We start from the raw sequence: 22,418 nt of genomic DNA, 5'->3' as shown, positions 1-22,418 counted from the left end.
ACACTTTGCCATGCTTTCCCCCACCACTTTCCTGATTGCGAAAGGTCTGTTTCTAGGCAGACGTGGGTATGTTTGCAGAAGACCTCTCAATGAACTATTATCGCGCAACCTGAATCTGTTGGCATATGATTGAATCTTGCATTTCCCCTTTCTTTCTCTTCATGCAGAGTCAAAACCATCCAGAGATGATCTCCTGCATGATCTCAGTCATGCCTGCTCCATATCAGCATCATACTAAACAGATCCCAAACGGGTGTGGTGGGCAGAATAGATTGGAGAAGGCAGATGTGGAGAATAATTCCAGTTTCTTGGATTTCTATTTTTTATTTTTGCTTCTGCACAACCCTAGCTAACAGGCCTGTGGTGAACAGAGACTCTTGCACCATCAAGGGGAGACTGGCATGTATGGGTGAGCTCTCCTGAATATCTTAGCTTGCTAGCCTTCATAGAATTGTGCTGCAACAACTAATCCCACTTTCCAGGGAACTCTGGGAATTGGAGCTCTCTGAGGGGAACAGAGGTCTCCCAATTGCTTTCGGCGCCCTTAACAAACTACTGCACACTTCCCAAGATTCTTTAGGGGAAGGTTGTTTAAAATGGTTATGATACTGCTGTAAATGTGTGGCGCAGATGGGGCCTTACAATCTGGATGATATTGGCTGGTTGTTGATAAGTGTGGAGTTTTTCTGTGTGTGCAGCTTTAGTCTAGGGATGAGCAGAAGGTAGGTCTCTGGGAAACTGCAGTAGATTGGCAAGGCCTTCTGATGGCCAGCTGCCTTAAGAGCAGCAACATTTTAAAAATGTCCCCAGGTTGCTGAAAAGAATGCTTGGGGGGAAACAAGGAGTGGATTTTTGTGCAGGCTTGGCTCTAGTTCTGATCACGCATTCTTGGCTTCAGCATGTGCCCAGGGGCACCATGTTCCTCAATTATTCAAGAATAGTTACAGGTAGGTAGCCATGTTGGTCTGCCGTAGTCGAAACAAAATAAAAAAAACATCCTTCCAGTAGCACCTTAGAGGCCAACTAAGTTTGTTATTGGTATGAGCTTTCGGTATCTGAAGAAGTGTGCATGCACACGAAAGCTCATACCAATAACAAACTTAGTCTCTAAGGTGCTACTGGAATTTATTTATTTTTATTCAAGAATACTCACTCAGCTGAGCCACAATTTTGCACTGAGCCCCAGTTGGCATACTGGCAGCAAAAACCAAAACAGATCCCGTAAGCCTAAAGTCCACCCACATCTTAGATTGATTACATATATATCCTACCTTTCCTCCAAGGTACTCAATGTGACATGCATGGTTCTCTTCCAGTTTATCCTCACAACAACCCTGTGAGGTAGGTTGGGCTGAGAGATTGTGACGAGCCAAAGGTCACCCCACAAGCTTCATGGCTGAGTGGGGATTTGAACCTCTCAGTTCATAGGCCAACACTCCAACCACTACACCACAAAGGCTCTCTCAAGATGGTCAGAACCCTTTAAGCAGTTCTTTAAATAAAACCAGAGGGGCTTATGTTTGCCTCTCTGTCGTGAGTCTCTTTGGTTTAGTAAGTCCTTCGACATTCGTACGACCCCCAAAGGGGGCTCCCATCTTCCTTTGGCCAGAGGGAGCTGTTGTCAGGGAGAGGGGCTGTGTCTGAAGACTCCTCTGAAGAGGTCTGGAGCATCTTGGGAGTCAGGTCACTGGCCACACTGGACATAAAAGATGAGAATGGGTAGGGAGACGCAGCAGAGTAGCCGGCTGCGTAGTGGACGTCGTCCAGAGCATGGAAAGAGTAGGACTGAGTCCCAGAGATGGGCGAATTCCAGCTGGGATTTCTGTACTGGGAGGAAACTCCCGGCTCATGAGAGGAGAGGCAGCCAGCAGGGATGGAAGGTGCTTGAAGGGAGTCGGGAGGACACACATCCGATTGGCCAAGGCTGTCAGGCATGGCCTGTTCCCAGGAGTCTCTCTGCAAGGAAGAAAACGGCCCACAGCTTAGAAAGGGGGTCAAGAAGCAAACCTCCCTACAGAGTTACAGGTAGCAGCTTGGGCAGGGAGGCATGATAAGGCCTTCCCTAGATAGTCTCCATTTATTTCTTTGTGTGTGCATACATGAGAGAGTTAACTGTTGCAGGGACACATCAGGGTCCTGCACGAGGGCTTCCCATAACGGGAATATGGTTGGCCCCTGTGAGAACAGAATGGTGACTAGATAGACTACTGCAATGCGCTCTACGTGGGGCTACCTTTGAAGGTGACCCAGAAACTACAACTAATCCAGAATGCGGCAACTAGACTGGTGACTGGGAGTGGCTGCCAAGACCATATAACACCAGTCCTGAAAGACCTACATTGGCCCCCAGTATGTTTCCAAGCACAAAATTCAATGTGTTGGTGCGACCTTTAAAGCCCTACACAACCTCAGTCCAGTATACCTGAAGGAGCGTCTCCATCCCCATCGTTCAGCCCGGACACTGAGGTCCAGCTCCGAGGGCCTTCTGGCAGTTCCCTCACTGCGAGAAGTAAGGTTACAGGGAACCAGGCAGAGGGTTTTCTCAGTATTGGTGCCCTACCATCAGATGTCAAGGAAATAAACAACTACCTGACTTTTTGAAGACATCTGAAGGCAGCCCTGTTTAGGGAAGTTTTTAATGTTTGATGTTTTATCGTGTTTTTAATATTCTGTTGGGAGCCGCCCAGAATGGCTGGGGAGGCTCAGCCACATGGGCAGGGTATAAATTTTATTGATTGTTTGATTGATTGGCTTTTGGCCTGATCCACCAAGGTTCTTCTTAAGCTCTTGGATAGAAGAATCTGCTAGGTAGGACAATGGCTACTAGCCATGATGGTTCTTTTCTACCTGCACTGTCCGAGGCAGTATGCCTCTGGAGACCAATTGCTGGGAATCTCAAGTGGGGAGCAAACTGCTGCACTCAAGTCCTGCTTGGGGGTTCCCCAGATGATGAAGAAGAAGAGTTTGGATTTGATATCCCGCTTTATCACTACCCTAGGGAGTCTCAAAGCGGCTAACATTCTCCTTTCCCTTCCTCCCCCACAACAAACACTCTGTGAGGTGAGTGGGGCTGAGAGACTTCAGAGAAGTGTGACTGGCCCAAGGTCACCCAGCAGCTGCATGTGGAGGAGCGGGGAAGCGAACCTGGTTCACCAGATTACGGGTCTACCGCTCTTAACCACTACACCACGCTGGCTCCAGGTTGGCCACTGTGAGAACAGGAGGCTGGACTAGATGGGCCTTTGGGCTTGATCCATCTTAATGGGCCTAGTGTGTTCTATCTTATGTACTTACACTTAAAAAATGTGCCGAGTCACTTGGGAAGGATGGCATGACTGACGTCAGTGGCGACGAGGCACTAAAGAGGGACGAGGCTCCAGAGGTGACAGATGCAGTTCGGTGGTCAGCATATTGGTCAATGAAATGGGTGTCTAGAAGCGAAGGATATCCCTGAACTGCCGGTGATTCATACGCAAATGGCTTTGCTATGAGGGAGGAAGTGTAGATGTCACTTGAGATCTGCTTATTGTTTTGTAAATCCACATCTGCCATTAGGGATCTTCGGATGCCATAGTAACCAGACATAGCAGAAGAACCTATTGGCAGTGGAGAAATCAGTTACCATAGCACCAGAAGCCAACAGGGAGTGAGTTGACATGGGGATAGACACAGCATATCAATACACACACTAATGTTTGAGCTGCCAACCCATTAAAGTAATCACAGCTGATTAATTGTATTAAGGTTGAGATGAACAATTGATTGCATTTGCATAGAGGTAAAAACAGTAGTTGTGAATGAAGAAACGCTCTGGCTGCTTCCACACTGCAGATTTATTATGAATTAGCCACACTTTGTTCACTTGTTTTTCACAGGGCGTCTGCTCAAAACATCCCCCATCTAATGCTTTCAGATTTAATGGTTTCCCACCCTGCCCATAGTTCAGAATTTCCAGTTTGCTTTAGACCCCCTAAACTCAGTTGAATAGCCATACAATTATCCACTAGCCAATGGCCTATTGCACAGCTGTTGTGGCCAATTCTTGCCTGTATTGCTCTGGGCAGCATTCAGCTATGTTTTACTCAGAGTTGCCATTAATGAGCATGACTAAGTTTGGTCCATTAATTTAAATAGATCTACTCTGAGTAAAAGGGATGCGGGTGGCGCTGTGGTCTAAACCACTGAGCCTAGGGCTTGCCGATCGGAAGGTCGGCGGTTCGAATCCCCGCGTTGTTCAGTCCCAGCTCCTGCCTTCCTAGCAGTTCGAAAGCATGTCAAAGTACAAGTAGATAAATAGGTACTGCTCCGGTGAGAAGGTAAACGGCATTTCCATGCACTGCTCTGGTTTGCCAGAAGCGGCTTAGTCATGCTGGCCACATGACCCGGAAGCGGTACGCCGGCTCCCTCGGCCTATAGAGCGAGATGAGCGCGCAACCCCAGAGTCGTCCATGACTGGACCTAATGGTCAGGGGTACCTTTACCTTTACCTTTTTACTCTGAGTAAAACTTAGTTGAATACCCTATAGTCAGTTCCTAAATTGCGCAAGCCACAGATTTCTCTACAGTCCATCTTGCTTCTTTAGAAATCAACTCTATCACTTTAACCCTTCTCTTTCCCTTCCTTAGCATTGCCTTGAAAATTATTTCTCTCCCACTAATCGTGACCAGGAGATTTTTTTGGGAGATATTTAACTATCTCTCAGTCACTCAGTCTCTCTCTCTCTCTGTCTCTCTCTCTCTCTCTCTCTCTCTGTCTCTCTCTCTCTCTCTCTCTCTCTCTCTCTCACACACACACACACACACGTGTCTATGGCATCTCATGCTCACTGAGTTGTTTCAAGAAAGACAAACCAGCACAACCCATCTATGTCCCCATGGGCGTTTTTGGAGGAAGGAATATACTCACCTGCCAGTGGGACAAATGACGACTGTGTTGTGGCAAGACTTCCCTGAAAGGAAAAAGAGCAAGGTGTTGAAATCTTAATCATTTCCCTCTCACGTTTACCAGGTTTGACTGGGTAATACCTTGGGAATCCCAGTGAAATTCTGGGGCCAGTGAAGCAAGCTTGAAGTGCTAGCATAAGCTCAGTGACAAGGCAACGATGCAGGACAAACTATGCCAACCTGGTACCCCAAGCAGCTGGAGCTGGTGGGAGTTGCAGTCCAAAAACATCTGGAAGGCACTACTAGGTTTGCAAAGGCTGATGTGTGAGAGAGCTCCCTTCTCTCAATACAAACTGGGCCACTTCATTCTCGCCCAAACCTCCATCCTCCACTAAAAACAAGACTACTGCAGTGAGTAGGAAGTGCTCCCATTGGCCTTGAACCGCCTTCCAGTTTGCATAGTGCAAATAGGAAGTTCCTGACATGGCAAGCAACCAAATTTAGAGGTTTGGATTTGAATTAAAATTTGCCAGTGTCAAGACTTCCTTCGGGTTAACAACGCTCAGCTTCCCACCTGGCCATGTGCTCTTCCATGGAAATGAGCTGATTGGATCTTGCCGTAGTTACAAACCACAGGGCAGGGGGGAAGCGATGCAATATTCCATCAGCAACTCGAAACTGACACCTTCCCAGGGATTGTTTTGGAAAAACCGATTCACATCATCGCTCTGGGGGGTTTGTTAGGTTACCTACCAAGCTGCCTTCCACTGACTCAAAACACTGGTCCACCAAGCTGAGTATTATTGGCTCTGGCTGGCAGGAGCTCTCCAGCAATACAAGCTCCCTAAGGTAGGGACCTTCAGTACTGGGGCAGGGATGTCTGGAGCCAATGACTCCTCAAAATCACTGGCAGTGTGGAGCCACTGGGTGGGTCCAGTCATTCAACCAGCTACAAATCCACCTAACAGTTATCTCATCCAGTCCAGATTTTACCAGCTTCTCTGCAAGAATACCAAGGGGGCCTTTGTCAAAAGCCTTACTAAAATCAAGATGCTTTGATACCAAGATACAGTGGTACCTTGGGTTACAGATGCTTCAGGTTACAGACTCCGCTAACCCAGAAATAGTACCTCGGGTTAAGAACTTTGCTTCAGGATGAGAACAGAAATCGCGCGACGGCGGCAGTGGGAGGCCCCATCAGTTAAAGTGGTGCTTCAGATTAAGAACAGTTTCAGGTTAAGAACGGACCTCCAGAACGAATTAAGTTCTTAATCCGAGGTACCACTGTACACTACATTCACAGTATTCCTCTGATCCACCAAGCCTGTAACTCCATTTTTAAAAAATGAAATTCGTCTGGCATGACTTGTTTTTGAGAAACCCATTCTGCATCTTAGTAATCGCAGCATCCTTTTCTAAGTCCTCACAGACCGACCGTTGAATGATCTGTTCTAGGACCTTTCCCAGTATCAATGCCAAGCTCACCAGTTGGTAGTTACCTGGGTCTTCCCCCCCCCCCCCTTTTGAAGATGTGGACAACATTTGCCCACCTGCAGTCTGCAGGGACCCCACCTGTTCTCCAGGAATTCTTAAAGATCATATGCAGTTGCATCAAGGCAAATGTTCTCCCACACTTTCCAGTGCCTTGTTGTGTCACCTTTTTGCAGAATAAGTCCGATCTTTTGGGGAAGTGGGGTTGTTGCACAAAACCTCCCTATAAGGTATAACCGCACAACCTCAATTTGCTGGTGTGTGATTGAATCCCATTTGAAAATATTGAGAGTCTGGAATTGCCCTGAGTATTTAAAAAGGAGCATTTGCAAATTCTAGAAATAGTTATTATTCTTGCTGGTTTGCATTTAGTGATGTCTGGGATATTCTAGCACAAATGGCTGCACAATAAGTGTTGTTTAATTTATAAGAATATTTACAAAATGGTAACTTATAAGCAGGGCTTTTTTCCTAGAAAAAGAGGTGGAACGGGGTAACGGCCAACCCAAGTGGTTGAGCTTTTAGAGAGAGAACCTTTTTTTAAAAAAGCTTTTCTTCTCCTGCCTCCGCAAGAAGAGGCGTTTGGATTTGATATCCTGCTTTATCACTACCCTAAGGAGTCTCAAAGCGGCCAACATTCTCCTTTCCCTTCCTCCCCCTCAATAAACATTCTGTGAGGTGAGTGAGGCTGAGAGACTTCAGAGAAGTGTGACTAGCCCAAGGTCACCCAGCAGCTGCAGGTGGAGGAGCGGGGAAGCGAACCCGGTTCCCCAGATTACGAGTCTATCCCTCTTAACCACTACACCACACTGGCTCCCAATGCTACAAAGGTGCCGGAATGCACCAAAGAAGTGACAGAACTCAGTTCCGGTGAGTTCTGGCTGGAAAAAAAGCCCTTCTCATAAGAAAAATATCATGGCAATGTACAGTTAAAATCTTAAAACATCATAAGAATGTAAAATTATAAAATAATCAATAGGTAGAGGTCTGCAACAGAATGTTGCTGACTTGAATGCTGCTGTTCAGGATTCCAGCTGGGAAACCATACCCCCTTTCAGGAAACTTCATTCCATCTCCCATTTTTCTCCTTCATTCCCCAAACAGACAGACAGCATTCCGTGGCCACTGGCCATGCCCTCTGCTTTTGGGGCTTGCTTGTTTGTTTAATTTAGGTTTCCCCTTCTTTTATTTTTAGAAATGCAAATTTCTGGGTTCTCCTGAACATGCTGGTACATTCCTCTTGCTTTCCCCTGTTTTGGCTACAAGTAGAGAAAGATGGGAAATTCAATCAAGTTTGCATTTTGAGGCAAATCCTCCAAATTGGCACTTCCTAAATCAGTAGGTGAATGGAAACGCAGCCATCCTTGAGAATTCACAATTCTCCAAATGTCACAGTGCTGTTCTCCAGCCTAGTAATGTCTCTATTGGGGAGGGGGGTGCCAAAAAATACATATGCTGGTGCAGATAACATACAAAAATGCTTTATATTTGGGGACATCGCTTTGCAAAAATGTGTGTACAGTGGTACCTCAGGTTACATACACTTCAGGTTACAGATGCTTCAGGTTACAGACTTTGCTAACCCAGAAATAGTACCTCGGGTTAAGAACTTTGCTTCAGGATGAGAACAGAAATTGCCCAGCAGCAGCGGGAGGCCCCATTAGCTAAAGTGGTGCTTCAGGTTAAGAACCGTTTCAGGTTAAGAACGGACCTCCGGAATGAATTAAGTACTTAACCTGAGGTACCACTGTATTCGGCAAAATTACATACAAAGAGGGGGGTGTTTGTGTGCGTAGTAGGAGAATTTTTGCACTGAAATGCTGATGAATTTTCATAAAGACCTTGTAAAAAAGATTCTCAAAATAACGCGGAGATATGGAAAACTGAACTTAAATTTGGAAAAATAAGAAACTGAATTTGACAGGTTCACCCATCCCTAACTATACGGCAGTTGGCACTCACCCGCTGAGTTTACAGTTGGAAGGAGACGATAGGATATTGTCATTGCTGCTGCTTTACAAACTATGAAGGGGCTGGCAGAATCCGAGACCAGGGAGAAGAGTCGGTGGAAGAAGATTGGAAGAAATTTAAAGACTATCTACAGAAATATTGTAAAATTAATGAATGATAGAATGATGTTGGATAGTAATTAAGCGGTTTCCAGCTGTAATGCTCTAAGAGAATATGAAAAAAGGGTTATAAATGGGTTAAAATCTAATGGTAAGGATTTGCTGAACCAATAAATTGAAGTGGAATACAAAAAAGGGAGGTATGAGGAGGTCCGGGAAATAAGCTAAAGGAAAATAAGTAATAGAAAATATGTGTGTTTTTAACTGTTTTTATTTTGTATTTTTCTCTTTTCTTTTTCATTTTTACTGCAATATTTCAAAAAATCTTAATAAATATCTTATATATATAAAAAAAAAACTATGAAGGAAACCCTTTTTAGTTGATAGTTTTATACTATCAAGTCCCACTTCCAAATGAAAAAGATGCACAGAGCCAGAGATGTGCAGAACGGGCCAGATATGGAGGAGGAGGAGGAGAATGTGTGGCCTGAAATGTGAGTGGCGTTTTGTAAGGGACTGCTTTTCCTAAATGAATCCCCTGTCCACTGGCATATCATGGGTGAGGCCACAGGGGCAGTTGCCCTGGGCACAAAATTATTAGGAGCACAAAATTTCAGAAGAAAGAAGTAATGAAAAATTTTAAAAATAGTGTGCCCTCCCCATCACACAGAAAATCTCCCGGCTGACAGAGGAGAGGATCTGGGAAAAGGCTGGTTGCTATGGTGCTTTAGAATGATACCCGCTCCCAACCTATCTCCCATCCCGCTCTCTGCCGTACTCAACACTCGTGGGGTGCTGCGCCTGCCACTCAGGTAGGTCGCCGAGCCATTGCCCGTCCGTTACAACCTATTAGCGAGTGGAGCCAAGGATACTTGCCTTGCCCCGGGTGCTGGCAACACACGCTATGCCACTGCCCCTGGCTAACCCCTGTTGATCCACGGCACACATGAAGCCCAAGTCTACCCTCCTGGGAAATAAAAAATGCAAACAGGGCATATATCATCACCATGCAAATTGTGCCTCTCGTGATTGTCAGGTAAGAGCCAGGCCTTCAAAATCCCAACAGTGTTGATGGTTCATTTAGACAAGAGGCCATCTGATGAACTCCACCCTCTTTCTCCACAGACAGGTCTAGAATCATCTGCCCATGAAAAGTTTTGTTTTTGTTTTGCTTTGGCAAATCAGAGTTTTGGGTGCACTAGATATCAGTTCCAAGGAAAGGCAAGCTCCTTCCTCATCAGCTGGCCGAATCAACCCCACTCACCTGCTGTTTGCTTTCAGGGTTATAGTATCTGTTTTGCGACAACTGTGACAACACAGTTGCAAGACTGACCAGAGTGCCGCCTGGGCTCTGTGCAAACAAGGAAGTTTGTTCCCACACTGTAGCTTTTGGATTGGGTTGAATGGACCCATTGATAGCTGCTGGAGTGTATTGACTCTGAGAGGCAAATCTGGCTGTGAACCAAGAGGTCTTTGGTTCACTGTTTGCTGATGCCCTACAGCCACCCACTCAGCATCCTTAGGCGAGCTGTTATTCTCTCAGCCTCAGCTAGGGATGCAAGAAGGCATTGTTTTCTGTCTTGCCCTGTATCCATCATATGCAGCACTGTTTCCCTTCAGCCACGGTTCACCTGCCACCAAGAACCACCCTATTCACCTCACTGCCCCCTGTAGCGAATATACATAACTGAGATGATTAACTGAGTAGATTATGTTTCCATTAACATTATTCCACCCCCTTCATTCCTGTGCAAAGGAAGCATAATGCAAATGGGGTATGTAATCAATTATGTATTTTATCAAACTGAAATCAACAGCAACAGTAATACTCATAACATTATGGATTTATTTCTGCTCCAGACATGCGCCAAATAAGCAAACTTTGGCAATTTCCTCTAATAATAATAATAACAACAATTTATTATTTATATGCTGCCCATCTGACTGGGTTGCCCCAGCCACTCTGGGCAGCTTCCAGCAAATTAAAAAATCAAACACAGTAAAACATCGTACGTTAAAAACTTCCCTATACAGGGCTGCCTTCAGATGTCTTCTAAAAGTCAGAGGGTTGTTTATGATGAGAGGGCATTCCAGAGGGCAGCCACTACTACCGAAAAGGCCCTCTGCCTGGTTTCCATGTAACCTCACTTCTCACAGTGAGGGAACTGCCAGAAGGCCCTCGGAGCTGGACCTCAGTGGCCAGGCTGAACAATGTATACAGGTATACTCCCATTTCCTTCCAAATTCTCTGACATTCCTAACCTCAGCTCCACATCTGCAAAATGTGGAGACCTACCTTGCAGGGTAGTTCTAACTTCTAAGCTTGATTTTGTCATTCAGATTTTGGATCTGTATCTCTATCTTTAAATCCTCTTCACATTTTCGAAGGTGAATTTTTACCCAAGACTTGAAAGACATGTGGCTTTGCTGGCAACTCATCGTTGTTTTGTCAGCCCTCAAATATGAAACCACCTAAGAGGTGGTCATATACTAAATACTGTCGTATTCCATATGCCATTGCATGATGCCAGTTGACTAAATGCTATTTGTGCCGTCAGGATCAAGTATGAAACATCAACATCAAGTATGAGACATCCATCAATGTAAGGTATGAAACACCACCACACGTCAGCTGTCAAATGCTGCCGTACTTCAACTGTCAAATGCTGAAATCAAATACCATTGAACATCAAATACAGATTTCAGATATTTGGGGAATCTCTGAGCATTTGGAGAACATCTGGGGAACACTTGTGATCCAGAGTCTGCAAAGGGCAATTCTAAAGAGCCAAAGAGGTTTCAGCTTTGTTCTGCGGCTTTCCTGGTTTGCAGGCAGACCAGCACTGATCATTACCCAGCTTTTGGCATTAGTGCGCTTTTCGAGATCTGCTTTCAGTATGTACCTCTTTCATACTTCCAAAGATATCAGGGACCAGCAAGACGCTGATGAGTGCACACCAAGTGCAGGGCTAGCTGGAGCCTAGACTCAAAAGAGGGATGCAATGGTTTGTGGGGACCTGTACTAGCCAGTAGGCAAGAATCAGAGACAAGGAAAGCTTCAGAGCTGGAGGGTGGAGCACGGGATGGGTTGGAGGAAGAGGCAGGTCAGGCAAATGAAAAGCCAGGAGCTTTCCCACCCTCTCCTGCATCTCTGTCTCCCAGAACCAGCAGGGGAATGAAAAGGAATGAGCAGAGGAAGTTTCCACGCAGGCACAGTCTCTGCTTGCATCTGTGCAGCCTATCAGGGGAAGATACATAAACTGGTTAAGGGGGAGTGGTCTCCTGTTGATGCAACCGCTCCATGGAGCATGGACCTGGAAATAGCTGCCTAGCTGTTAGATTGGTGTACGTAGGTCTGCAGAGCTGCAGAAGTGTTATATTTGACAATAAATACTTAACTGTCTGCTGTGTGCATGCATTCCTTTGTCTGGGAAAAGCCTTGACATGGGTGAGGCCAGAGTCGCAGCAATGGATGTGACTTTTACCTCTGTGCAATGGCTGGTTACATTCCAGCCACACGCAAGCCAGAGGTTTCTGCAACCATGCAAGACACGCACACCTCCATCTCCCCATCCTTCATCCAAGCAAATGCACTCAAGAAGGGCACAGGGCCAGTGTGGGGCATGGCCTAGAAGCCTGGGGAGAGTCCTGAGGGCCGGATAGAGTTCCCAAGCCTACAGTTCAGCATCCTTGCTCCAGATCACACTGCACTCTTCAACATGCACTTACGTTCAGCCGTGAGCTGCTGGTCTGCCTTGAACGCTTTTCAGCCAGCAGGTCCTTCACCGTGTGCTTGACCCGGACTCCTTGGTAAACCCGCTTGCCGTAGTCTGCAGGGACTGAACCAAAGAAAGAAGCATGAGCGGGGAGGGGGACACCCAAAAGGGACTTCATTCTGTGCCCAATGCTTAATCAGTGAGGAGGCCCATATGTTCTCCACTCAGCCAGGTTATTCACTAGGTAGTCCAGTCTACTTTGCAGGGTCGTTGTGAGGATAAAACAAGGCAATGCTATTGACGCCACTCCCTGATCAATGGGCAGCGACAAAGCCTGGGCAGTTTTGGTAACATAGGGGGTGAAGCCTGATGGATTTTGGTGGACTGAAGGGCAGAGATCAATGCAGCCTCCAACAAACTGATACCGTACAGATATTTTGCACTACAGCTCCCAAAAACTGCAGCCAGCACAGCCTTTTCCCCAAAGAAAGCACATGTAGGGATGGAGGAGTCCATTAGTTTTGGTTTCTCTTTTTTGCATTCTTAAATTTGGTTCTTTACATTTCTGCAGCAATTTGCATTTTTGTTTTTTTAAAGTCCTCCTGAAAATTTGTCAGCATTTTAGTGTGAATTTTCTCCGATAAACATCCTGTGAGCGGTTTTAGCTAATATACACATTTTACAACTATTTCCCCATATATAATGTACTTCGGTACATTGTTTTCACAAATGCACATATTTTTATGCATACTGTTCCCTTCCTATATGCATTTTTGCACACAATGGTTGGACAACTGCAAATTTCAGAGGATAGCTGTGTTTCGGTTCATGTATTGATCTGAGATTAAATTAGTAGGGTCTCTTTAAAATGCAAACAATATTGGATTTCTCCCCCATCCATACTCTGTGCACATACTTAGCCCAGCAATTTGCTTTCAGGACCAGAACTCATCTCATGGTCCTTTCACACACAAATTCAGTTCTGGTTTCCCCACAAACTTTCTTTGCTTCAGCAATCTAATTTAGATGGGGTGCCTTTTCTTGTAGCTATTGTTAAAACTGTGGGAGTCAGAAACTAATATGAACATGATAAGAGCCTGCCTTTTTGTTTTGATTATTTTTCTTATGTATTTTGTGTTTTGATTATTTTTCTTATGTATTTTGTGCTTTGTATACTGTAACAATTGTGTTGTGAACCACCCTGAGACTGACGGTTATAGGGCAGTATACAAATTTAATAAAAATACTAATAGTAATAATAGTAATAATGGTTTTCCCAGTAGTGATGTATGGAAGTGAGAGCTGGACCATAAAGAAGGCTGATCGCCGAAGAATTGATGCTTTTGAATTATGGTGCTGGAGGAGACTGTTGAGAGTCCCATGGACTGCAAGAAGATCAAACCTATCTATTCTGAAGGAAATCAGCCCTGAGTGCTCACTGGAAGGACAGATCCTGAAGCTGAGGCTCCAATACTTTGGCCATCTCATGAGAAGAGAAGACTCCCTGGAAAAGACCTTGATGCTGGGAAAGATGGAGGGCACAAGGAGAAGGGGACAACAGAAGACAAGATGGTTGGACAGTGTTGTTGAAGCTACCAGCATGAGTTTGACCAAACTGTGGGAGGCAATGGAAGACAGGAGTGCCTGGCGTGCTCTGGTCCATGGGGTCACGAAGAGTCGGACACGACTAAACGACTAAACAACAACAATAGTAATAATAACAAAAGAGCCCACTGGAGCAGGCCAGAGCTCTTTTAGTTCAGCATCGTGTTCTCACAGTGGCCAACCAGATGCCCATGGGAAACCCTTAAGCATCCCTGAGCACAAGAGCATACACCCCTCCTGCAGTTTCCAGCCACCTCTGGTGATTGTGTCTAGTAGCCATTGAATTCGTCTAACACTCTTTTAAAGCCCTCCAGTTAGCCGACCTGACCGGAAGAGTCCGCGACCAGAAGGAGGAGGAGTACCAAGAGGAATGGAAGAAATTCAAAGATTACTTGGCTAAATATTTTAAGATAACTTAAATAGAATTACTTGCGAGTACCAGATAGGCCTAGGATTTAAATATGTGATGGTGTAGAATACTATGTTAAAAGCTGAAATGAAAAGAAAGAAAGATGTTAATTGACTAAGTAAATTTTATGTGAAAATAGTTTTGGAAAACTGCTACAAGGATTTATATGGAAACTCAGCCAGGGGTATTCGAGGAAGTCACCCAACAATGTTAACAAAAGTGGAACTGTTATAGCTAGGATAAATGTTTGTATGTTTGTTTTTGATGTTTTTTGTTTGTTATAAATTTGGAAAACTAATAAAAAAATTGGGAAAAAATTAAAATAAATAAAGCCCTCCAGTCTGGTGGCTGTCGGTACCCTCTTGTGGGAGTGAGTTCCACTGTGTGAAGAAGGGTTTTCTTTTGTCTGTTCTAAATCCTCTAACATTTGGCTTCATTGGATGTCCGTGATTTCTAGTGCTATGAATAAAACATTCAGCTTGGCTAAGTGGTGCAGCCTCTTCCTACAAACAACTGCCCCTTGTGCAGAGAACCGTGTGCCAGCCCTTTGCAACAAAGGATTTCATTTCGCACTCGCAAAAATGCCCATTGTTCACTTCATTATGTCTCTTGAGTCATGCCTTTAAACCGGCTATTTGTTTGTATGTTTTTGACCTTTTTGAGAGTGCCCATCCCTGTGCCAGCCAGCCCAGGATAATGAGGCAGGATCTCTTTTCTTCCATTTGCCCCATTGGGATCTGCCCATGGAAAGAACCTGCACCTGTGATGGAAGCCTGCATCAGGCTGGGGAGAGCTTTTAGTCAAATGTTACAGGTGGGAGCGTGGTGCTCTGCTTAATCCTTTAGAAAACAACAAAGATGAGCATTTCCTGAGCTAAAACAAACATTCATGCCCTACGGGGGAATTGTTTGATCTTTTCCACTGCTGGTTTGCTGTTCCAAAATTCGGACCTTTTGTGGGTTTGCATTTGGAGCTTTTGTTTCACCTGGATTGCGGCAGCCAGATTAGTTTTGCTAGGAAGGGATGGAGCTTCAACAGAAGCTCCTCCACCCCACCCCACCCCACCCCACCCCCCAAGAATGGGGGCCTATAAAATACCTTGGCTGAATGTGGATTGTGAACCCCTTGGGTCTCGTTTAATTCCTCTTCATCATCCATGTGGCAGTCTCCTCCAACTACTTTTGCCCTGCTCTTTCTCCTCCTTAAATCCAGAGTCTCCCCATACTTTGAAAATCCAAACAGGAGAGCTATGTGGATTGCATATAGGGAGTCTACAGCTTTAAGCAGGACAAAGTGTGGGACAGAAGTATTTAGAGGAGAACATCGCACAGATGAGGGTAAATTAAAGGAGGTACCAGGGGTTCAAAGCTCACATTAGGCGGAGGTCTGGACGAGCCCCGAGATCATCTACAAGAAAAAAAGGAGCTGACCATCTTGTTTCTAGCTTTCTCCAATTTCCCGCTTAGGCTGTCAGACCTTTCAAGTGTCCCCCTTTTCCAGGGACAGTCCCGGATTTACAGAAGCTGTCCTGGTTTCTGATTTGGTCCTGGAATGTCCCGCTTTTACTTATGACATCCCTGTTTTCACCAGAGAAATGTTGGGAGGCTATGGAGTACTGTGACCCCTGAGCCAAGGAGATAAGTAACTACACAACCTTTAGAAGATGTCCGAAGGCAGCCCTGCATTGAGAGGTTTTTTCAATGTTTAATGTTCCATTATGTGTTTATATATGTTGAAAGGGGAATAATAATAATAATAATAATAATAATAATAATAATAGCAGTCTGTGCACTGCACACAGCCTTAGGCACAAGGTTCATCTACCCTACTACCACCAATACCATTCAGAGATTTACATGGTTTGTTCTTTAAGCTAAAGCAGCCTTCCCCAACATGGTACCCTCCAGCCATCTTGGACTACAATTCCCATCAGCCCCAGCTAGAATGACCATGCTGCCTGGGGCTGATGGGAGTCGTAGTCCAAAATATCTCAAGACCCCAAGTTGGCAAAGGCAGGCTTATGGATTTGAAAAAGGTATGTTTGAATTGCTCTGCTTTTTTCCCTACTATATGTTATATTCAGTGCTATTTTTCTAGAAAAAGAGGTGCTGGAGCTCACCATGAATTTCTCCCTTGTTCTCTTAGAGTGGCAATGGTGCCCATCTGAGAGGGGCCGGAGCTCAGCTCTAGCTGAAGAAAAAGCCCTGGCTGTATTTTAAAACTGGGAATAAATGTTACTTTTTCTTTTATAGCACAGGTAGCTTCTGGCACCAATACCTAGAAAAGGCAAGCATATATTTGTAGACATCAAATGCCCTGAACCTCTGCAGACTTGGTCAGCGCTGCTGCCACCGTAAGCTAATAACTGGAGTCAAAGGATGCTTCCAGATGAAGGTTTGATTTGTAAATGAGTCACTGATATGTTTCAGTCAGGTTTTTGGCAATAGAGTTTTTTTGAATTCTTGGATATCTCCCAGAAAGAGTAAATCAGGATTACATAAGGATTTTATTTATTTTTAATAGACTGGTGTTTTGATGCCAATTACATCATTGCAAAAAACTTGCGTGCACAAGGAGTGCCAATCTCACAATAAACACTCACCCGGAAGCACCGTGTTGTTGTATTGAGTGCCCAGTGAGAGCCCAGAGTAATCTAATAAGATTATTGTAATATGTACAAGGTCGGTACCAGTAGCAGTCAGTGGCGGAGCTGAGCTTACTGAAATTGGCACAGTGCAAACACTCAGCAGAGTCAATCCAGTGCCTCTGTAGGTGCATTAGCACCACTGCAACCTCATCCCTTCCCCTCCTGATAAGCCATGGCAATGTTGGTAATAGGAGGTCAGGTAATTGCCACCCACTCCTAGTTGGCACAAAAGACCAGAATCACAGAACTGTAGAATTGGAAGGGACCCTGAGGATCATCTAGTTCAAAGCAAGAATATTCAGCTGTCCCATTGTCCCATATGGGGATCAAACCTGTGACCTTGGTGTTAACAGCACCATGCCCTAACCAATTGAGCTATCAAGAAGACGACCACTTACTTGCAGGATTGCCTTACTCCATATATGCCCACTCAGCCACTTTGATCCGCTGAACTGGGACTGTTACTGGTGCCAAATAATATTTGTTCCACACTTGTAAGAAATTGATCTTTTAGTGTGGCAACAGCTACACTCTGAAACTCCCTGCCTATTGAAATCAGGCACCTTCGCTTTCTTCTTTTTGGCACCTGCTTAAAACATTTTTGTTTAGGCAACCTATCCAGAGACATGTAGAAAATATCACATATACTTTAATCTATCTTTATACTGGTGTTGATTTTAATTATCTTTTGGAAATTTTTAATACCTGGTTTTGATTGTCTTTTAATTTTCTCTTATAAAAGATTTTTATTGATTTTCAACAAAATATGAACAAAATATTAAGTTTCCCCCAGTTCCATCTCCTCCCCCTGAAACAGAAGATTAATGTGTCAGATTTTGTCACAAACCTGTGTGCGTAGTTAGTGGGTTCCAGTCTGCCAAATGCTCAGTGATTGCCTTTTCTTGATAATGATAATGTTTTATTCTTCTAAATCACTTAGAAGAATTTTTGTTACAATCAAGCAGCATATAAATTTTGCTAAATAAATAAATACTAGGTAGAATTTACATAACACATTTTAAAATGTTTCACACAATACATTGGCTGCATTTCAACAATCACACATTGGATTAATAGGCTGAAATGTGCAGACAAGAACCTTTTGCTTACATACATGGCCTCTCCTCTCCTCTCTTTGTGTTGTACCTGAATGAACTGCAGAAATTTATAGCTAACCACAGTTTCTCATTTTGTCCAGATAAAGAAACTATGGTTAGGACAAGACAGGATCTCAAACCATGGTTTAAAATCTTGAAGTTAGTAATCACAGTTTCCTAGTTTGGACAAAAGAGGAAACTATGTTTAATTGAAGATGTCCACGTTTGGTTCAGGCTGCAGAGGCAGAAGAAAAAGGGCTACATGCATAGGCAAAAGTGGACATCTCAGCTTATTAAGCCACAGTACATTTGTCCAAAATGTACCATTATCTTAGTAATCCCTATAACAACCCTGTTCGAAAGAGTGACATCATTACCATACTGCTCTTATAGGACTAAGCCTGAGGGCTAGTTTCTTGCCTGAGGCTACCCTATTAAGAATGAAATGATCAGGCTCTTAACTTCACCATGGACCTATCCTTCAAAGGCATCACCCCAGTCTGGGGCCCCATTTTCTGTCTTGTGTCTATAGGAATAAGTACATAAATATGTATGTTTTCAATTGTCAATAATTGATCTTTTGTGTAACAATCATCACACGACTTTCATCAAGAGAGTGTGCCGTCGATGACACCTACCCGTTTCCATGGCGAATAGTGATCACTTCCACCTCTGTATTCGACAGGACTTTACGGCGGGATGATCAACCTTCATGAGCTCCGATCTGCAAATGAAGCCACTGCAAAGGGCTGTTCCTGGTCAAGCTTGATTCTGAGCCAGACGGAAATGGCCTCCTCCACAATTTGGGGCAATGCCTCTGAAATGGCTTGCCTGGGATTTGCGTACATGCAAATCCTTTGATGTCTGTTTAGATGCAATTTGCATGGCCGGCGAGGAACACCATGAAAAGGCTCTTTCACTGGACCAAAAGGATACTTCAGAAGAAAGAAGCAGGGGAGGGCAAAATAAAAATAAAATAAATGAGGTGTTCTTTTACTGATAAAAAATTTAATGCTTTTGCAGTAGAGTGTTTTAACATAAAATTCCTCAAGTGCTTGAATGCTTAAAGATGATAGGACCTGTTCAAAACTGTTTGCTTAGATTATTCTTAGAATTGCTATTCAGCATTTGTAACTCAATTGCTTACAGAGACCCTTTTTGAACTAAATGTTCCACAGAGGATTGGCTAGTCAAGAGACCCCCCTGTAAGGGCTGGTTGAACCATTCTGCTAAGTACACTATAGCATAGATGCCCAGTTACCTGAGTCCTTACCTTTAACAATTAACAACATCATTCAATTTTTAGAAGCCTCTTCCAAAGGGAGTTTTTCAAAACTTTTAATTTTTGTTCCAATTTTAGTTAGGTTTCTTCTCTTTCATTTCTAGTATAATTTATTGTTATATATATTTTTAAATCTTAATAAATTTTGCATAGGAAAGTGGGGAAAGACTCTTGCTCTTTGCCTTATTCTCTTTCTCTAAAAAAAGAGAGCTGAAATGAAATGTACACTTCAAAATTTGACAGCATCTCAGAATTCAAATTCACCTATGCAGAATTTCAGATCTATAAGTAAAGGGGGGTATTTGCCAATTTGTGCTCAATAACATTATCTTTCAGCTGAAACCATCTACTTGATGAATAGTCAAATGGTTCATGTTTACTCTGCTTTGGTAGCGAACTGCAGCTGTCAGGAGCTGGATTATATTATGGGATGGTGGTGTAAAGAGCAAGTTGTTTACACAAGTCCAGCGTCTTTTTCATGTTCTGATCGAATGCAGCACAACACATGGCATATCATGTTGCAGGAAATAGCTTTTTGTTTTGTTAACACTTTGTAAAATTTCAGTGGAAAAGCAATGTGGATTCTGCTGTATCTGAAATCCCTAAAGCTCATGATAACCAGCTGCATGAGCAGTGAGCATCGGAAGCTTCACAAAGCTTAGCTGCTTGATCAAACCAGAATTCTTAGCAATCAGTAACCCAAGATAAGCTTTGCAAGATCAGAGTTTAGTAATTGGGGATGTGATGAATATGAACATGAGACTTAACCTTTCTTGTTGAATAATACCCAATTTATTTTCTCTGAATCCAGGAAGTGTGAGAGATGGTGCTTCTCAAAAGCTAGACCCTGCCATTCAGAGGACTGGGATGCCATTGTCACAAAGATGCCCCTCTATGAGCCTGCAGGTGTTTTTGGCTGCGTGCACACGATGCATGTATAAAACACATGAGTTTCCCCCCAAAAATATTCAGGACTGTAGTTTAAGGTGCTTGAAATTGTAGCTCCATGAGGGGAAAACTCCCAGGATTCGTTAGGGGAAGAGATGTGCTTTAAATATAATGGTGTGTACATAACCTTTGTTCCATCTTCCTCCACTGCTTGCTGCCACCATTCAGTACTGATTTGCCCTTGATCATCCTGGCCAAGTATAAATATAAATAAATATAAAGTAATGGCTGAGTATGGGATAGGTCTATTTGGCTGCATATCTCCATACCCAGTTGGTTAATTATTGTTCCCACCTCCTGTTCTTAGATCGGTTGCCTAACTCTTGACTGCTCTTAATCCCTGGATTAAGCCTGGGTGGATCAGACAAAAACCTACCCATCCAGTTTTCCACCATGGCCAACAAGATGCCTCTTGGAATTCCCAGCAACTGGTGTTCAGAGGCATGCTGACTCCAACAGTGGAGGCAAAACATAGCCATTGTGGCTAGTTGCCAGGGACAGCCTTATCCTACACAAAATTGTCTCAGCTTCTGTAAAGCCATCCAAGTTTGTGGCCATCACTGCAACTTGCAGAAGCAAATTCCATAGTTTAACTATGTGCTGCTGTGTGAACAAAGACTCCCTTCTGTCCATCCTGAATCTTACAACATTCACCTTCTGTTGATGTCCCTGGCATCTGTTGCCCCACTTTGGCACTGTCCTGACTCTCCCACCATTCAGCTTGATTGGGTGACCCCATTGGGTACTAACATTATGAGAGAAGAAAAATGTCTCTGTCCATTTTCTGCTCATCATGCATTGTTTTATAAACCTGAATCATCTCCCCCACTTACTTGACATTTTTCTAAACTAAAAAGGACCAAACATTGTTTACTGTTCCCCAAAGGGAAATGACTCCATTTTGCATGCACATTTCTGCACCTTTACAGCCCTACCAATACTCTTTTTAAAATGCAGTGACCAAAACTACCGTATACACAACATTCAAAGTGATGTACCATATAATGTTTCACACAGGGACGGCACAATACATTTTTGCCCCTGAGGCAAACCATAAAAGGGCACCCCACACCCCACCGGCGGAACCAAATAGAAGGTTATACCATATTTTTTAGCCAGGGCCACCCTGTTCCAAAACCCAGTCTTCACCAACCTGGTGATCTCCAGATGTTTTGGGCTACAACTTCCATCAGCCCAAAATTAGGGTTGCTATATTTCAAAAAGTAAAAACCAGGACACCCCGAAAGTTGTTGAAATATACTCTGAGTCGAGAGTGGATTTCATGCTCTTTATTCAGCTCATAGTGGTGAAGAGGAATGGAAGTTCCCCCAGAATGTCTGCTTTATATACATTATTTACACAATGGGCCCCACATGATTGGCTAATTCCGAGATTCTCCTGTAGGCCAATCAGGTTGCGAATTCACTTCCACCTGGAGCTGGATTGGGTGGCTCCTATGGACCAATCAGACTGCTGCATTCTGAATCCTATTGTTCTAGGACCAATCAGACTGCTGTATTTTGGATCCTATTCAACTCAGTACATAACAGTTGTTGAGTTTGTTTTTTAAGAAAACCACCAACATTGTTCAGCAAATGGCAGCCCAACCAAAATATGGGGAGATCACCATGCTGGCATAGATTGCCATAGGCACACTCTATTCCTTTTGAACAGGAGCAGTATAATGTCTGGTACAGCTGGTGGAAACCATGGAATACAGAATTGTAGAAAGGGACCTTAGCGATCACCGAATTCAGCGCATTGTCTTGCTAAGAAGCTAACTGTATTCATATGCAGGGCTCAAATTAGAGTGGCAGTCTGCCAGACCTTGCTAACTTTTATGATGGCTCCCTACAATTCCCAAGATCCCCTGGGAGAGGCTCCAAGGGAGTGTTTCACCAGAAGTTTACATTATGGGTGGGGGCATGACATGGTCCTGGGCGTTTATAGTACAGTGCTTATTTAATACAAGGCAAGTTTAATAATTTTGGAAGCCCCAAACAAGAGGCTGTTTATTGATGAGCAGGCTAACACACAACTACATAGAAAAATAAAGGCACCCACAAGAACAAGCTGAAGGGTGGAGTCTTAGTTCCAATCCATAATAACTGGAGACAACGTCTAAGGCTGTAATTACTAGTTTCTACACACGCGCGCACAGCGTCTTTTTCTATCCTTTGATTTGTTTATGTTTTTCTCCATACAAATGTACCCTTTTAAAAACCCACGAGGCTTTCAAAACAACCCGGAACCAAAACATTGGAGCCCCT

At 44.0% G+C, this 22,418-nt stretch overlaps 1 protein-coding gene across 2 annotated transcripts; it reads right to left on the bottom strand.

Moving 5' to 3' along the window:
• Window positions 1–1,130: 1,130 nt before the first annotated feature.
• On the bottom strand, window positions 1,131–22,297 carry POU2AF2 (POU class 2 homeobox associating factor 2). 2 transcript variants are annotated; one of them, XM_080983678.1, is made up of 6 exons: window positions 22,213–22,297; window positions 18,557–18,853; window positions 12,174–12,283; window positions 4,907–4,949; window positions 3,295–3,596; window positions 1,131–1,956 (listed from the first exon to the last, which is right to left on the bottom strand). In XM_080983678.1, exons 2-6 carry the CDS (start codon window positions 18,564–18,566, stop codon window positions 1,549–1,551), a joined length of 873 nt encoding a protein of 290 aa, XP_080839804.1. In that variant the 5' UTR covers window positions 18,567–18,853; window positions 22,213–22,297; the 3' UTR covers window positions 1,131–1,548. The 2 variants fall into 2 exon arrangements, with proteins under 2 accessions (XP_080839804.1, XP_080839805.1); XM_080983679.1 differs by lacking the exons at window positions 18,557–18,853; window positions 22,213–22,297 and having other exon boundaries at window positions 3,295–3,485; window positions 12,174–12,783.
• Between the last annotated feature and the right edge of the window lie 121 nt (window positions 22,298–22,418).

The sequence above is a fragment of the Podarcis pityusensis genome, assembly GCF_964106645.2.
Source record: "Podarcis pityusensis genome assembly, chromosome: 15".
NCBI lineage: Eukaryota > Metazoa > Chordata > Lepidosauria > Squamata > Lacertidae > Podarcis > Podarcis pityusensis.
This window is presented reverse-complemented; position numbering and strand designations above follow the sequence as displayed.

What these genes read in the sequence shown, in the direction of transcription:
- POU2AF2 (XM_080983678.1), bottom strand. An exon ending in CCAGCAGCTCACGGCTGAAC is followed by an intron (nt 4,950 to 12,173) that starts GTAAGTGCATGT and finishes TTTTCCTTTCAG; the next exon opens with GGAAGTCTTGCCACAACACA. An exon ending in GTCATTTGTCCCACTGGCAG is followed by an intron (nt 3,597 to 4,906) that starts GTGAGTATATTC and finishes CACTGCCAATAG; the next exon opens with GTTCTTCTGCTATGTCTGGT.